This window comes from Paroedura picta, chromosome 6 (assembly GCF_049243985.1).
Source record: "Paroedura picta isolate Pp20150507F chromosome 6, Ppicta_v3.0, whole genome shotgun sequence".
NCBI lineage: Eukaryota > Metazoa > Chordata > Lepidosauria > Squamata > Gekkonidae > Paroedura > Paroedura picta.
In genome coordinates, this window is record NC_135374.1 from 22816734 (window position 1) to 22831870 (window position 15137).

Here is a 15137-nt window from a genome sequence, read left to right on the forward strand (position 1 = left end):
GTGCAGAAAGAAACCTGTAGCCTATGCTAAGAGAAAAACATTTGCATGTGTGTGTCCTGTTCGTACATGCCTGGAGCACACTGGATCTACCCCTCCCCTCTATCCTCCTTCCACAGGCCACAGCTTCTTATAATAATCTATGCACAGTGTGTAGGACAGGGGAAAATGCTAAGTGCATCAGTGTTTTAGTGAAATAAGCAAACTTGTGACAATTGATCTTTGGGATAGAAAGTCAGGCAGAACAGGAAGCCACTGGTTTGAGGGGGTTGCTTTCATTTATGGGCAAGCAGCTCTATAGTACCTTGAATCTAAGACATCCACAATTTTGCATCACCTGGAATGCAACCCTATTCTGATGCCACACAGTTCTGCATGGAAAGCCACATGCCTAAACATCCTGGTGAGTGAAGGTTAGTCTCACTGAGAATTACCCCCATGGCCCAAACATAATAGCAAGGCATGATTTGTGGTTGTCTCTCACCGCGGTTTCTCCAGTAGGTACAGAGGGCTCAGGGGAGGAGTCAGCTATCCCGATTGCACCGGGAAAGGAGATAATTTAGAAGTGATGAAAATGTCTCTTGTCATTTCTGAGCACCTTCCAACTTCAAAGCCATGTCGTGATGTGCATCAACTGGCTAGCTGAATGGGTGGCTCATTCTCTTCCCTGGCACTGAGCTTTGGAGATGGCCAAAAGCAGTTCTGCATTTAATGTGTAAAAAAGATCTGGATTGCAAAGGGCTCAGCTGGTGTTAACCCCCTGAAGGGTACAGGCTAGCACAAGTGGAAAAGATTGGACGTTCACACTACAAGCCTTGCTCCCATTTCCCAGTTGATTAATTATTGCAGAACTCCTGGAAGCCGTAAGAGCTGCACCAATCAATAAGAAACTATATTTGCTGCAAGAGAGGCAGTATGCCATCCACGACGTGTGCTATTCCCCATGCAATAGACCACTACACTACACTTGCGGTGTGTCAGTGTTGGTTAAATTGGACGGCTTCACTGGAAGGCACAGTTAGGATTCACTGGAAGGCACACAGTTTACTTGTATTTTTTATGTATTGCTTATTTGCTGTGACAGTGTTACACCTCTCGTTTAATCAGATGCTCTCCAAGGCAACTGATCAATAGATGAAAACAATGCAGGCCATGTGGAATGTGACCCCTGGCTCTCCCGTCAGCCCTGCAGGGGCTAACAATGCAATGCTAAGCAGAGTTGCACCCTTCTACGTCCACTGGCCTCAGTGGTTTTACATGGCCTGTGACTCTGTTCTCACCTGTTCCCCCCAAAGGCGACACATCCTCTTTATTTTCTCTCTTATTGGGGATAGCAGATTGGAATGTAATGTGATGAATAGCAGAATGTAATGCAATTTGGAATGGTAGACTGGAATGCAGTTCTCTGGTCTGGGGATGGGGGGAGGGAGGATAACTCTACACAACCAATTGCCCCACTTCAAGGAAGAAGATGCTGTAAAGATGCCCCACGCTTGAGAAGAGACAGACGGAGGGAAATGGCAAAGTCTCCGGTAATTTCGGAATTTGATTATTGAGAAAGGCACATCAATCTACAATTTGGACCTATTTATTTCCTTCACTTATCCCCCCTGCCCCCCCGCCCATGGTACCCAAACAAATGGTAACCATATAAACAAAGCCTGTTATTCCTATTTGGTCCGTGCATCTGTTAAACATCCTAGTTATGTTACATACTAATTTGCTGCTCACCCTGTGCCTATATGTATTTAATGGTAACTTCCATTTCAAACTTCCATTTCAAACTTCCATTTCAATCGATCGATCGATCGATCGATCGATCGATCGATCGATCGATCCATCCATCCATCCATCCATCCATCCATCCATCCATCCATCCATCCATCCATCCATCTATCTATCTATCTATCTATCTATCTATCTATCTATCTATCTATCTATCTATCTATCTATCTGTATTAAGATTATTTTAATGTTGTTATGAGCCATCCCGACCCTGTTCTTGGCGAGGAGAGGCCTAGAAATCGAAATACAAATAAATGAAATAAAAGTGTGTAAGCACACGAAACGTACACCTTGAATCAAACTTTGTTGGTCTTATTTAGGTCTACTTTATAAGAGACATCCTGGGTGGGGGGGGGGGGTGACATGATATTAAGGCCAGCAGTCATCTGCCCTTCCTGCCAATGCTGTTGGTCCTGTGCTTTTCAGGGCTAATAAGCAGTCTGGGGGAAGGGAGGCAATTTCTATACAGGAAGTGATGTCTGTGGGAAAATGGTCCAATCCATCACCCCAGCAACAAGACCACAGTACAAATTATCGTCCCACTTCTGGCTGTTCTGAGAGACAGCTTGATGTAGTGGTTAGGAGTGTGGACTTCTAATCTGGCATGCCGGGTTCAATTCTGAACTCCCCCACATGCAGCCAGCTGGGTGACCTTGGGCTCACCACAGTACTGATAAAGCTGTTCTGACTGAGCAGTAATAACAGGGCTCTCTCAGCCTCACCCACTTCACAGGGTATCTGTTGTGGGGAGAGAGAAGGGAAAGTGATTGTAAGCCACTTTGAGACTCCTTTGGATATAGAAAAGCGGCATATAAGAACCATCTCTTCTTCTTCTACTACTTCTTTTAAATGTTAATGGAAATGTTGGACGGTCCCATCACAGATCTCCCAGATGATGGGTCATTTGGCCCTTAATGAGAGTTTTATTCTTAATGCAGAACTTGATGGTCACTTGAGTAGTTTTTGAAAATTCTTGGAACATTACTCGAGTAAATAAGCAAATTCTTTCACTCATATTTTATTATTTCCCTCTCACTGATATTTTAGATGGATGACTTTCTTGTTTTGTTTGTCTATAGAAGCCAGTTCTTAACACTGGGCACTTTCACACACGCTCAAAAATGCACCTCCAATCATCTTTCCGTGCTCTTTACAACCTGATATTACTGTGCAACATGGTTAAGTCACTTGCAAACAGTTGCTGAAGTGGACCAAAATGGCATTATTTAGCATGTTGAAAAAAAACATTCTTTTTACACCCTGGGGCAACCAAACCCAGATACAGCTTGACTATCAGTGGCTTATATCGCCAATGCTAAGAAGCATATTTAGCCTCAACACATTGGTGACTGCTGGATTTTCTGATAAAACTAAATGGCTTCTATTAATTCCGAGGAAATGCTGCAGTATGAGTCAATGTACTTCACTTCTGATTTGTAGGAAGCCTAGACAGAGGCAAATAGGATGGTGAAGGGGGTTTCAATGCATCCCTGGCAGCATCCCCCTTCCCCCTCCCCATCTATGAGCAAACAAGTCTTTCCTTCACGCAGTTCTGCCAGTCTGGAGTGATTTAGGTTGTTTTTGTGTGTGTTGATTATATATATATATATAAGCCAGTTCCCAGCAGTCCATGACATTTTAGCATGATGAAGAAATTGAAACCAGACTGAAGATACGTGGATAGAAGCAATCTTAATTTTATTTATTTCATTTATTTATAATTTGGCTTCTATGTTGCCACTCCCAGAAAGGCTGGGAGGGGGGGGGGAGGGTTTCCATAACTCAAGTTGTGAACCGTAAAACCATCGTTAAAATCCCCAATTACAACCCCCTCGAGGGAGGCAACTCCCTTCCCCTCCCCGGCTCAACAGACCTTCTGGAAATGAGCCTCAGAGGAGATCTCCTAAGGGGAGCTTGATGGCCTCCCTGAGGGGTCCCCAATCTTTCTTGCCTTGACCTCAACTGAAAACCTGGCAGAAGAGCTCCATTTTGCAGGCCCAACATTAACAGTGAAATCTCCAACAGGCCCCGCAGTTCTTCTGGAAGATTCTAAAGAGTTGAAGTCCCAGAGGGTCATTATGGGCAATTCCTCACCTTTACTGCAATTCCTGAATATAGCTGTTCACTGTCTTCCAAATGAACTTTTGAGGTCGAAGGAAAAGCATTAGATTTGGAGACACTGCTGCAGGGAGACTACACCTTGCTCCCTATCTATTACTGTTATCTTCCCAGAATCCTTGAAACATGCGAGTGCACACCTTTATCATAATAGTATTTTGTTTCTATCAAAGTAACTTCCTTCCAACACTATCTACTCCAAAGTCTGCCATGTCAGTCAACATACATGCAAAAATGGAAGCCAATGGAGACTGTTGCTCCTTGACAACATTCAGATCCTTTCTTGATGGACTGTCCTCTTCTAATGGGCAGAACGGAAAATAGCTGGAAGCTATTGGAAGAGAACCTGAACAGTCCACCATCCATTCAGATGACTCTCTTAAACATTCCTCGAATCAAACCTGGCCATGGAATGGCTGCACGATGGGTTATATAATACTTGGTATTTGGACTTCATGTCATGCAAACCGTGTGTTGGTAACCCTAATAAAAGTTTGCCCACCTCATTCCATTGCTCAATCTATCAAGGAGCATTTTGACATATCCTTTCAAATATAAGACAGAAGCCACGGGGCTTAAAGATATTCTGTCTTGTGCAGATAAAGCAGAAACAAAGATTTAAGACCTTCAGTGTAAAAAACAGTGCCCTGGAAAAGAATGACCGCACCCGTTTTCACTTGTGGTTTCATATTAGTATTTTGTAGCTCAAGTAGTAAAAACAGTGATTATTTAGCATTGTCCTAGAAAGAGAGTCAGATTCATAATAGATACGTTGTATGCCGCCAAATGTTTATAGAGGTCTGAGAGGAGAATTGGTATGAAAAGAATTATTCCATAAGATGTTCTAATGAGCAAATAAAGAACCATTCTGTCCCAAACAGCATATTAATAGGAGAGAACTTGTAGGTAAATATTGTTACTTCTAATGGTGAGGTGCTTGGCTTTTTTTTGGCTGATGATAACAAAGCCCATTAAGATCTTCCATGTTTTCCTTAGCCAGAGCTCCTGCAGAACTCTAGCTGTACTTTTCCAGTCAGAAGAAGATTAGTGGATGTATAAATGAAACACAGGGAGTTTTCTACAAGAAGCATGACTAAATATTGCACATTTCCAACTTACGCTCTCCACGCCACATCTTTAACAAGGCACGCTGTGGGCACCAGAAATAAACCGAGCCAGAAGTAGCCGCATCTCAGCACCATTCCTGCCTGTGAAGAAGCAGCGGTAAAAAAGGCATTAATCCCGATCCCTTGGCAGTGTGGAGCATGTTGACTGGTGAAGAAAAGGCAGGATGGTGATGATAAAAGAAAATCCAGCAAATACGACTGACAAGCAGAATATTATCTCTATTATAATCCAGTGTTTTCAAAAGTGCACTTGGGCCACACAGATTCATTCTTGCTGCCACCCCATATTACAATTCATGAATGGGTCGCTGTTATTTATGAAATATTATGTACAAGTGTTACAGAGCAATAATATGTAAAAACAATCCGCAAATGACTTCAGTAAACCTGTGGTGTATGGTGGTAACGCAGCCAACATGATGTCTGAAACTCTGGCCATGAGGCTGGGAGTTCGATCCCAGCAGCCGGCTCAAGGTTGACTCAGCCTTCCATATTTCCGAGGTCAGTAAAATGAGTACCCAGCTTGCTGGGGGGTAAACGGTAATGACTGGGGAAGGCACTGGCAAACCACCCCATATTGAGTCTGCCATGAAAACACTAGAGGGCGTCACCCCAAGGGTCAGACATGACTCAGTGCTTGCACAGGGGATACCTTTACATTTAAACCTGTACATCACTATCTTCTTTCTTTCCTTCCGGGGACATTTTGAGAATGTCTCTTTTAAAAAGTTGCTCATCTATGCTCATATTCATTTCAATGTACTATTAATTAAATTAATTAACTAAAACCATTTATTAGCCATCTTTCTTCTTTACAGGACTCAAGGAAGCTTACAATTCTCTTATGGCCACCCAATACAGCCTCTACTCTAACAGTGATGTTTTGGATGTGTTTGGATTTGTACCTCTTCTGTAATAAAAACAACCAACTTTACTGTGGCACTAAACCAGGGGTTGTCAAACTGCGGCCCTCCAGATATCCATGGACTTCAGGGGTCCATGGGAATTGTAGTCCATGGACATCTGGAGGGCCGCAGTTTGACTACCCCTGCACTAAACAGTATGAAGAATTTTTTTAAAATTATGATGCTTGGTCTGCTGACAGCCCACAGAATTTCAGATCCAGATTCGTTTTATTGCATTAGCCATTGGCCATCAAAATCCTACCAAATATACCAAAGACATGGAATAAGATAAAAGGCATACATTCAAAAACCAACAAAAGTTAAGATTGGCTAATAGATACAAAATCTGAATTAAAATCATTAAGAAGACCACACAGTGTTGTTTACATAATTCACCCTAATTTTCTTAGCGGTAAGCACAAATAAAGCAGCCATGTTAGAAACGTACGGATCGGTCTCAGATAATAACAAAATCAGACTCTCAGATTTCACTGTGCCCCAAGCAGTGGGCAGTAATTTCTTGATGTATTTGGTTCTCGGGTCATCATACAGAGGACAGTAAAAAATATAATGTATAAGGTCCTCGATTACCTCCTTGCAATGTAGACAGAGACAATCAGACTTAGGGTTATGGGAAAATCGACCACGGTGAACTGCTCTCGGCATGGCATGAAATCTCAAACGGGTAAGTGCCGTTCTTAGTGTTAACGATGTTATGGTCGCTAGGTATGGGGATCTACAGTGGTCTCTTTTATTTATTATTTTATTTATTTATTTATTTTTCAATTTGTATACCGCTGCTCCTCCAATGGTCTCATGGCGGTTCACAGGAATAAAACATTAAATACAATAAAATCCTATAAAATCCTCCCTTACGACAAAGGCAGCAAGTGGTCAGATACTACTACTACTACTACTACTACTACTACTACTACTACTACTACTACTACTACTAGGTTTATTACCCGCCACTCCCAATAAGGCTCATGGCGGGTTGCAAAAAATGTCTAAAACCCCCAATAAAATTACCCCTAAAAACAACAATTCCATACACAATCAGTCCACTACACAGGTATAAAAGATGTGGCAAAAACATCATACCACTAAACCCCAGCCCTAATACCAGCCCTGGGGCAAACAAAAAGGGGATGCTGACATTTCACCTGCCATCTTCTAATTAATCCCAATCCTATCCCACCTTGGCCAAGTCTTCTTCCACTGGGAGTGGGTGCCAGATCTGGCAGACCTTGAGGGGGGGGATCCTCAGGTGGAACGCCGGGACTCTGCCTTGGCCTCAACCATACGCCTGGTAGAAGAGCTACGTCTTTTAAATCAGGGGTAGTCAACCTGTGGTCCTCCAGATGTTCATGGACTACAATTCCCATGAATTTAGCATTTGCTGGCAGGGACTCATGGGAATTGTAATCCATGAACATCTGGAGGACCACAGGTTGACTACCCCTGTTTTAAATGATTTCAAGAAGGGTGCTATTTTAGTTTGGGCTATTAGACCACTATCAATTACTGCATCCATATGGAAAATCGATTCTCGTAGATCTTTTCAGAATCTCAGTAAATCATCAGGGGTAGAATCCTGAACTTGAGTTTGACTGAGAAATTTAGAACGGGTTTTATCTCGTTCTAATAAAATCAGCAAACTGAGAGAATCTGTGTCACTGAGAGGCCATGGGGAGACAGGCTGTTTTGACGATCATGCTCCAGACCCCGTATATCATTATAGCAATTTATTTCCCCTCCCTCCCACCAGAGAGAGGATAGGAGCATCTGGATTTTAAAATCAGTTGCTTGTAATAATAATTTGATTTCCTTTAAATGTTTTAATTTGAATGTCTTGACATGTTGTAAGCTGCCCTGAGCCCCCGGGGAAGGACAGCGTAGAAATGGAATAAAGAAATAAATATTTCCGGGTTTATTTGTACAGAGTACAGTGGCTGTAGAATAGCCTTGAACAACATGTAACATGAAGGATGCACACAGTTCTTTTATAAGAGTTTAAACTTGGCTTGTTTTCTCCTTCAGCAACATTGTTTGGATTCTTTAATGTCATAGCGTCACGGTGTTTGCATCTGTTAATCACTTTTGTGGGCAACTGCATTGACTTCGACAGGAAAGAAACATTTCTGCCTGTACCAGCCCTCTCCCAAATGGGATGGAATTCTCAAGCAATGCGCTCATCTCCGGAGAGATTTCTCCGTCCCAACTTGCCAAAACACAGAGAACATGTCCCGATTCAAGGCAATGACACCATACATATCCAGCTCGAATCTCTCCTCCTCCCCAATCCAATGGTGAAGGCATTCTCAGAAGTCACAGTCATCACCCAAGAGACCCTCTTTGCCAGATTTCAGGGAAGAGGTAAGTAAAAAGGGCCCTCATTTTACAGGCCTTTAAACTTCTCGCTTGCAGACTGAGCCCATGGAAAAATGGTGCTGGAGATAGGATTTCCCCTCTTCATTTCCAGATGTGTGTGTGGAGGAAACAGTGTGCATAGAAATGCCAGTCAGGCTGTGGAGTGAAAGTCTCATGCCAGCCTTTCTGGTTAGATGCATCTCATGCACCCAGTTTGCACTATGCTCAACACAGTCCTGTTCTGCCCTGAACAAATGGACGCCGTGTCAAAGATCAAGCAGCCAGAACAAATGCAGATGGTAATGTCATTCAAAGTACTTAAAAATGCTGAGGCAGAAGCATGGATTTGTGGGGAGGGTGTCTGCAAAGGGCTGGTCACAAGCCAACCTTCTACTTTGATCTGCGAAGGGATGGCAAGGATATCTAATAAATATCTGAGCTAATCCCAAGAATCAAATCTTAGATTAAAAAGTGTCATGTTAACTTGCATGTAGTTGGGAATTTTTGACCTAGCTCCTTCTAGACCAGGGGTAGTCAAACTGCTGGCAGGGGCTCATGGGAATTGTAGTCCATGGACATCTGGAGGGCTGCAGTTTGGCTACACCTGTTCTAGACAGTTTTCGTGTGTTTTCCTTGGTTGATCAAATCCTGCTGATGTCTCCAAGCTTTCACAACACAATATCAAATATCTCCTTTATCATCTCCCTTATCACCATGAATTTCTTCCAACCCATAGTCTATACCAGTGGTTCTCAACTTGGGGATCGGGACCCCTTTGGGGGTTGAGTGACGCTTTCACAGGGGTCGCGGCAGGGCAAGCAGCTTGGCTCGGGGGGGGGAGCACTACCATTGCTGCTCCTCCTGAAGGCACCCACCAATTTATATAAAATTTATATACAATCATGAACAAGGGATCTTCATGCCATTGGTCAGTTTCGGTTTAATTTCTGTGAAAGAACACTTGCATAATGTTATGGTTGGGGGTCACCACAGCATGAGGAATTGCATTAAAGGGTCACAGCATTAGGAAGGTTGAGAACCACTGGTCTATACAGAGGAAAACTTTCAGGGATATCATGTGGGCAAAGCCTTGAAGGAAATGGCACTTGTGCTACGTGACAGCAACCGTAAATATTATTTCTGAAAGAAGCCTCTCAACTCATTTAGTTGTGAAGGAAGTTCAAGTTCAGGGGCACCTTTAAGACCAACAAAGTGTTATTCAAGGCATAAGCTTTCTTGTGCATACACATTTCTTCAGATACAGTGAAACAAAATTTCCTCCACCATTTTGTTTCATTATATTTGAAGTGTGCATGCACAGGAAATCCTGTACCTTGAAAAGCACTTTGTTGGTCTTAACGGTGCCTCTGGACTCAAACTTTGTTCTGTTGCTTCAGGCTAACATGGCTCCCTACCTGAATTTAGTCCTGAAGCCTCCTTTCTCCAAAATATACTCTAGCAGTCTCCTTGTAACCAATAAAATCAGAGTCCAGTAGCACCTTTAAGACCAACATTCAGGGCGTGAGCTTTCGAGTGCAAGCACTCTTCGTCAGTCAGTCTGAGGAAGAGTGCTTGCACTCGAAAGCTCACGCCCTGAGTAAATCTTTGATGGTCTTAAAGGTGCCACTGGACTCTGATTTTATTGTGCTACTTCAGACCAACACAGCTACCTATTTGTATCTATCCTTGTAACCAAGTATATTACTTCGTTTTATATTTAAGTTAACTCTGCTCAGCAATTGGATAGCTAAAGGTTCCAGTATTTGGTATGAAGGAATGTGGACAACCCAGAATAGATTTTAACTGTGCCCCTGGTTTATGGTGACTGATGTGTCCTAAGGCATGACAGATTTATTTGGATGTTCTGCTGGTGGTCACTTTACAATTCAGCCATATTTAGCAACAAAGCTGTCAGAAAAGCACAAGTACATGACAGGTGCTCTTCAATACATTTATCAGTTCTCTGATGCTAAATCTTCCATGCTGTTGCTGTTAATGGCACATCAGTGGTAAATCTTCTACGGAAAATGAAGATAAGATATATCATATGCTAAAACATTTATGAACTGGAGCAAGAAATAAACAAATGCCCAACTTTAGAACCAATTTTAACAGTGTGTAAAATTCATCCCCAAACAATATGCAAGCTGGCTTCCATAAGTAGCTACTGAGGAGTAAATTCAAAAGAACAAATTTTCTCTGGGGGAAAAAATTCAGTACTCAGTATGTCTATCATATTCAACTAATTGATTGATGTTTACAAAAATCGACAGAATCAAGCCTGATTTAAATTCTACCCATTTCAAGCAGACCTTGTCTCGTTGAAATGGTCATATGACCTCCAACCCCACACAGGCAGGACTTGCAGCCCTGCCAATTCTATTGCCATGTAGATTAATTAAGTGTGATAACAATGAGAGACATATGTTTGGACACCGGTAAGATACACCTGGACATGTCTCCATTGTACTTTGGCAATGACCTGATTTTAATTACAGTGTAATTTATGAGCATTATTTATTATTTATCGTACGGCGTGTGTAGTGTAGCCAGGAAATCTGAGGATAGTTTGTCAGCCAGGAAAGGGATGTCTGGAGGTGGTCTGCCATTTCCTTTCTCTGCATCCTGCCCCCTAGAGTTCCTTGGAGGAACTACCACTCAAATCTTTGGAGGCTTCCCTTCCAAATACTAGTCAGGGCCAGCCCTGCTTAGCTTCTGAGATCTGGCAGGATTGGGCTTGTCTGGGCTATCCAGGCCAGGGTAATTTATAAGCAGATTCAATATGATTTTGTCATAAGTTCTGTGTGCATCATACAGTATTTCTTGTGAAACAAGACTTGCACACATATATTAGGTCATGGAAGCTGCACTGATATGAGTCACCTCTGCTTTACACTAACGTGGACATGGATTTGGAGGAGATATGAGCTAGAGATTGCTTAATCACTGCTTACACACATACATACATATGCATCAATTGGCACTTCGTGGGCCAATTCCAAAAAGCAGATCTTCTGTATGGAGGAAAATGAACAGAAAACGTGTCAGAATGACACACTGGAAACAATGTGGGTGTCATTGGGATGGATCCTGAATAAAATTTATGTGGATGGAAGTGTTGTTTGCGGGAGACCTCAGGAATAGTTGGAGGGAAGTCTGAGAGTTCCCACAAGAGGAGGTGATAGGGGTAGTCAAACTGCGGCCCTCCAGATGTCCATGGACCACAATTCCCAGGAGCCCCTGCCAGCATTCGCTGGCAGGGGCTCCTGGGAATTGTGGTCCATGGACATCTGGAGGGCCGCAGTTTGACTACCCCTGTGATAGGTGATAGTTGTCTCCTTGAAACATGCAACAACAAAAAAAAATGGATCCATCTCAGTTCTTAACCAAAGTTGGAAATCATAAGATCACCAACTTGGCTAGTCAGGAAGAAGAGGAATCGAAAACACCCCTGAATTTGAAGCCATGACATGGTATTTCTTAATCAGCTTCTCTAAGGCTTTTAATTTCAATCTTTTACCAAGGTTAGGAGAATGACCACATTGTCAGGACATCTGTTCTTACATATTAAGACAGGAAAGAACGAGCTTGCTATAAAACCCACCCTTGAGGGACATAAAGTAATATCTCAAGATTTTCTTTGCTTTTTTATTCTTTGGATTTTGGCAACTGAGATGAAATCCAATAGGGATTTGTTTTATTTTCCTTCCCAGCCCTTTCAGCTCTCTCTGAGACCTTTTTGCCTCACAGGTGTGGATTATATTTTCCGTTTTGTAAAGCAAAATAGGAAGCAAGGAGCATGACCCAACTTCAGTTTTATCAACCAATGGGGAAACATTTACCACTGGGACACAGTGCTGTTTTATAATAATCATACAAACAAAACTTTTAGAAGTCACAATATACTATAATATTTTTTCTCTTGCCTGTAAAGCTTTTTAAAATACAAGCCACTTTGACAGATAATTGCAAGAGGTCATTGCAGTTCAGAGGAATATGAATTTAGGATTTGCAATCTTAGAAAATATTTAGGACCAATGATAATGTTGGAGCCCGGAGATCCCCTGGTTTGGCATGTCAATGCCCCCCCCCCCCATTCAGGAGTTTAAGGAACTGGGGGATATCCCCCCTCTAAACTAAGGTGACCAGATTTCAACATTGGTAAAGCGAGACACCATTGACCAGGGGAGGTTCTTGATTAAAAATTTGGTCTAGATGGAGCAACAAAAATGTTCATAGAACGCATAGAACCCAAAAATAGTATTGTAAAATATATATATATATATATATATATATTATTTCAACATAAGTACAATTTGCCAGGTGCACCCAGATGTCCCTCCAAAAGTGGGACAATCTGGTCACCTTACTCTAAACAGACTCACTTTTGCCAAACTCTCTAAATTGCTCTCTCCTGCTTCAGTATCCAGGGATGCTGCTTCCTTTCATGTAGCTTCCTCAATCGTGTGGAAGAGATACAAAGCTAAAGCCTCCCTTCCCTCCACTGGCTGAGGACTCTTCCACAGAGAGAGAGAGAGGGGGGGGAGTGGGTCAGAGTCCCATCCATGGCACCTTTTTAGACCAACAAAGTTTTATAGGTTTCTGTGTACATGCACAGTTTTCGGGGGTGGGGGATTCTTCTGATAAGCACAATTTTATTTATTTTTTAGATTTATTAGATTTCTACTTTTTATATATTGAAATCATACTGCTCTGCTGTTTCCTTTGAAACTCCCCTCCCTCTCCCGGAAAGTGCCCCCATCCTGCTCCAGCAGTGGCCTCAGACCCGGAAGCCCTAGCTAGTAGACATTAATAGCTCTTTCCTACTGGAATATGCCTAATTCCTCCTTAAAGCCTATGCTTGTGGCTATCCCTGCATCCACTGGCAGTAAATTACTTACTGTATAAAAAATAAATTATTTAAATCTGTCACACATTAACAATCAGCATCCTTGGTTGCTCTTGAGTTCTGGTATTTTGGGAGAGGGAGAAAAAGCTGTCATCCACATCTCTCTCTGTCAAGACTCATCCACATCCTTCTCGGTCTAGCTGCAGGCCAGCAACCCTAGACACAAGGAAGCCAATTTGTTCTCTGAAACCTAAGAGCTCCACAGATCAAAACAATACTGAAGAATATGACATAATTTAATTTGTTGCTATACTATGACACGAAGAACGGTATCTTCATTTTACTGGGGAAGATCTTGTTAGTAGAGTGTAGACAACATTTATTGTGCATGATTTGATTGATTTTTATACTACCCCTCCCCACAAGCAAGACAGGCTGGATGACAATGGAATTTGTGTTCCCTGCATCAGAATGCTGCAGGAAAAAAACTAGACAAAGCTGAAATGGAGAAAATGGCTGAAATTATACAAAGTGAGAAGTACCAAAGTCGGAAAAGAAGGATTGTTTTATTAATTATTTAAAAATATATATTGCCAGTGAATATTGCTTGAATGACATGGTTTGATTATAACCCTTAGGATTCTTTTCCTCTTTTCTTACCTTAAAACTACTAATATATCTCAGATTATTTTAAACAGTGAATTCTTGCACTGGCAATTCAACTCCAACCTTGTAGCCAACTGCAAGGAATTTTGGTACACACAATGAAACTTTTAACTTATCATCTGAAAGCATAAGGGCAATGAAATATAAATCTTTAACTGGTGAACAGCCCTAATTTAAATCCATCTTTCAGAAAAACTGACATGTTTTACCTAGTCTTAATTATAGCTGGGTTTGGTTGATCTGGCTAATCAGTAATGAACACAGTTATGCATAAGGTACAACAAAGAGTCCAATAGCTCCTTTGAGACCAACAAAGATTTATTCAAGGCGTGAGCTTTCGAGTGCAAGCACTCGAAAGCTCACAGCTTGAATAAATCTTTGCTGGTCTTAAAGGTGCGATTGGACTCTGATTTTGTTGTGCTACTTTAGACCGACACGGCTACCCACTTGAATCTATGCATAAGGCAGTGAGATGACTTGTATCACTTTTTCATTCTCTTCCAAATAGTAGAGGGTTAAGAATTTAATCAGACGGCACTGCTGTTATTGATGTCACAGTGTCCAGGGTACATTCCGATGTAATTTTATGCAGCAAATACAATTTCTTACTCATTAGTGGCCCTGCCAAGCTGAGAAATTTCTGCAGAAACAAAATAATTCCTTTTCAAAGTTATCCCAGGGGACACTGGCAGGTTACAATCATTCCTAAAGGTTTAATTGCAAGTCCCAATATATATTCAAAGAGTAGGGGGCAGGCAGCATCCTCTTGTTTCAAAACGAAGCTATACACTGAGGAAAATGTATCACAAATCTGGGGAAAATAGGTTTGAAGCGACAGACAATGGGGCAAAGTTACATGTCTTAATCACTCTTTTGATGTGAACCGCCACACCGAACATATAATTTATGATATTCAAAGTCATTTTGAGTTATCGTCACTTTTGCATCGGTCGCTGGCGCTCTTATTCGGCGGCTTTTACAAGCAGCTGGTCTTACATGCTGGCAGTTTTATATAACAGTTATGCCTTTATCACGTACGCTGCGGGGGGAAAATAATTAAATTTTACAGAAGCCCACCTTTGAATGAAAGGCTCACAGGGAGTAATTATATTGAAAAGAAAGCCAAGGATTCCCAATGAAGCTATCTAGCACAGTAATACAAAATGCTGGATCAATGCACCAATGGGCTAAATTAAGACTACAGAGTGAATAATAATATTGAAATGATTTGATAGCTGTATGTTCTACTAACTAGGGACGGAAAGGGGGAAAGGAATGTTTTTAGCAAAAGACTTTCCAAAATATTTTAGATATGACGCT

The 15137-nt window shown here is 41.8% G+C and overlaps 1 protein-coding gene across 8 annotated transcripts in view; it reads right to left on the reverse strand.

The window, feature by feature from the left end:
* Positions 1 to 15137, reverse strand: part of ATP8A2 (ATPase phospholipid transporting 8A2) — a 369499-nt gene that overhangs the window by 22654 nt on the left and 331708 nt on the right. For all 8 annotated transcript variants that reach the window (XM_077341745.1, XM_077341743.1, XM_077341744.1 and 5 more), the window contains one exon: positions 5020 to 5108. In XM_077341745.1, coding sequence (XP_077197860.1) covers positions 5020 to 5108 — 89 coding nt within the window. The remainder of the gene's footprint in view (positions 1 to 5019; positions 5109 to 15137) is intronic.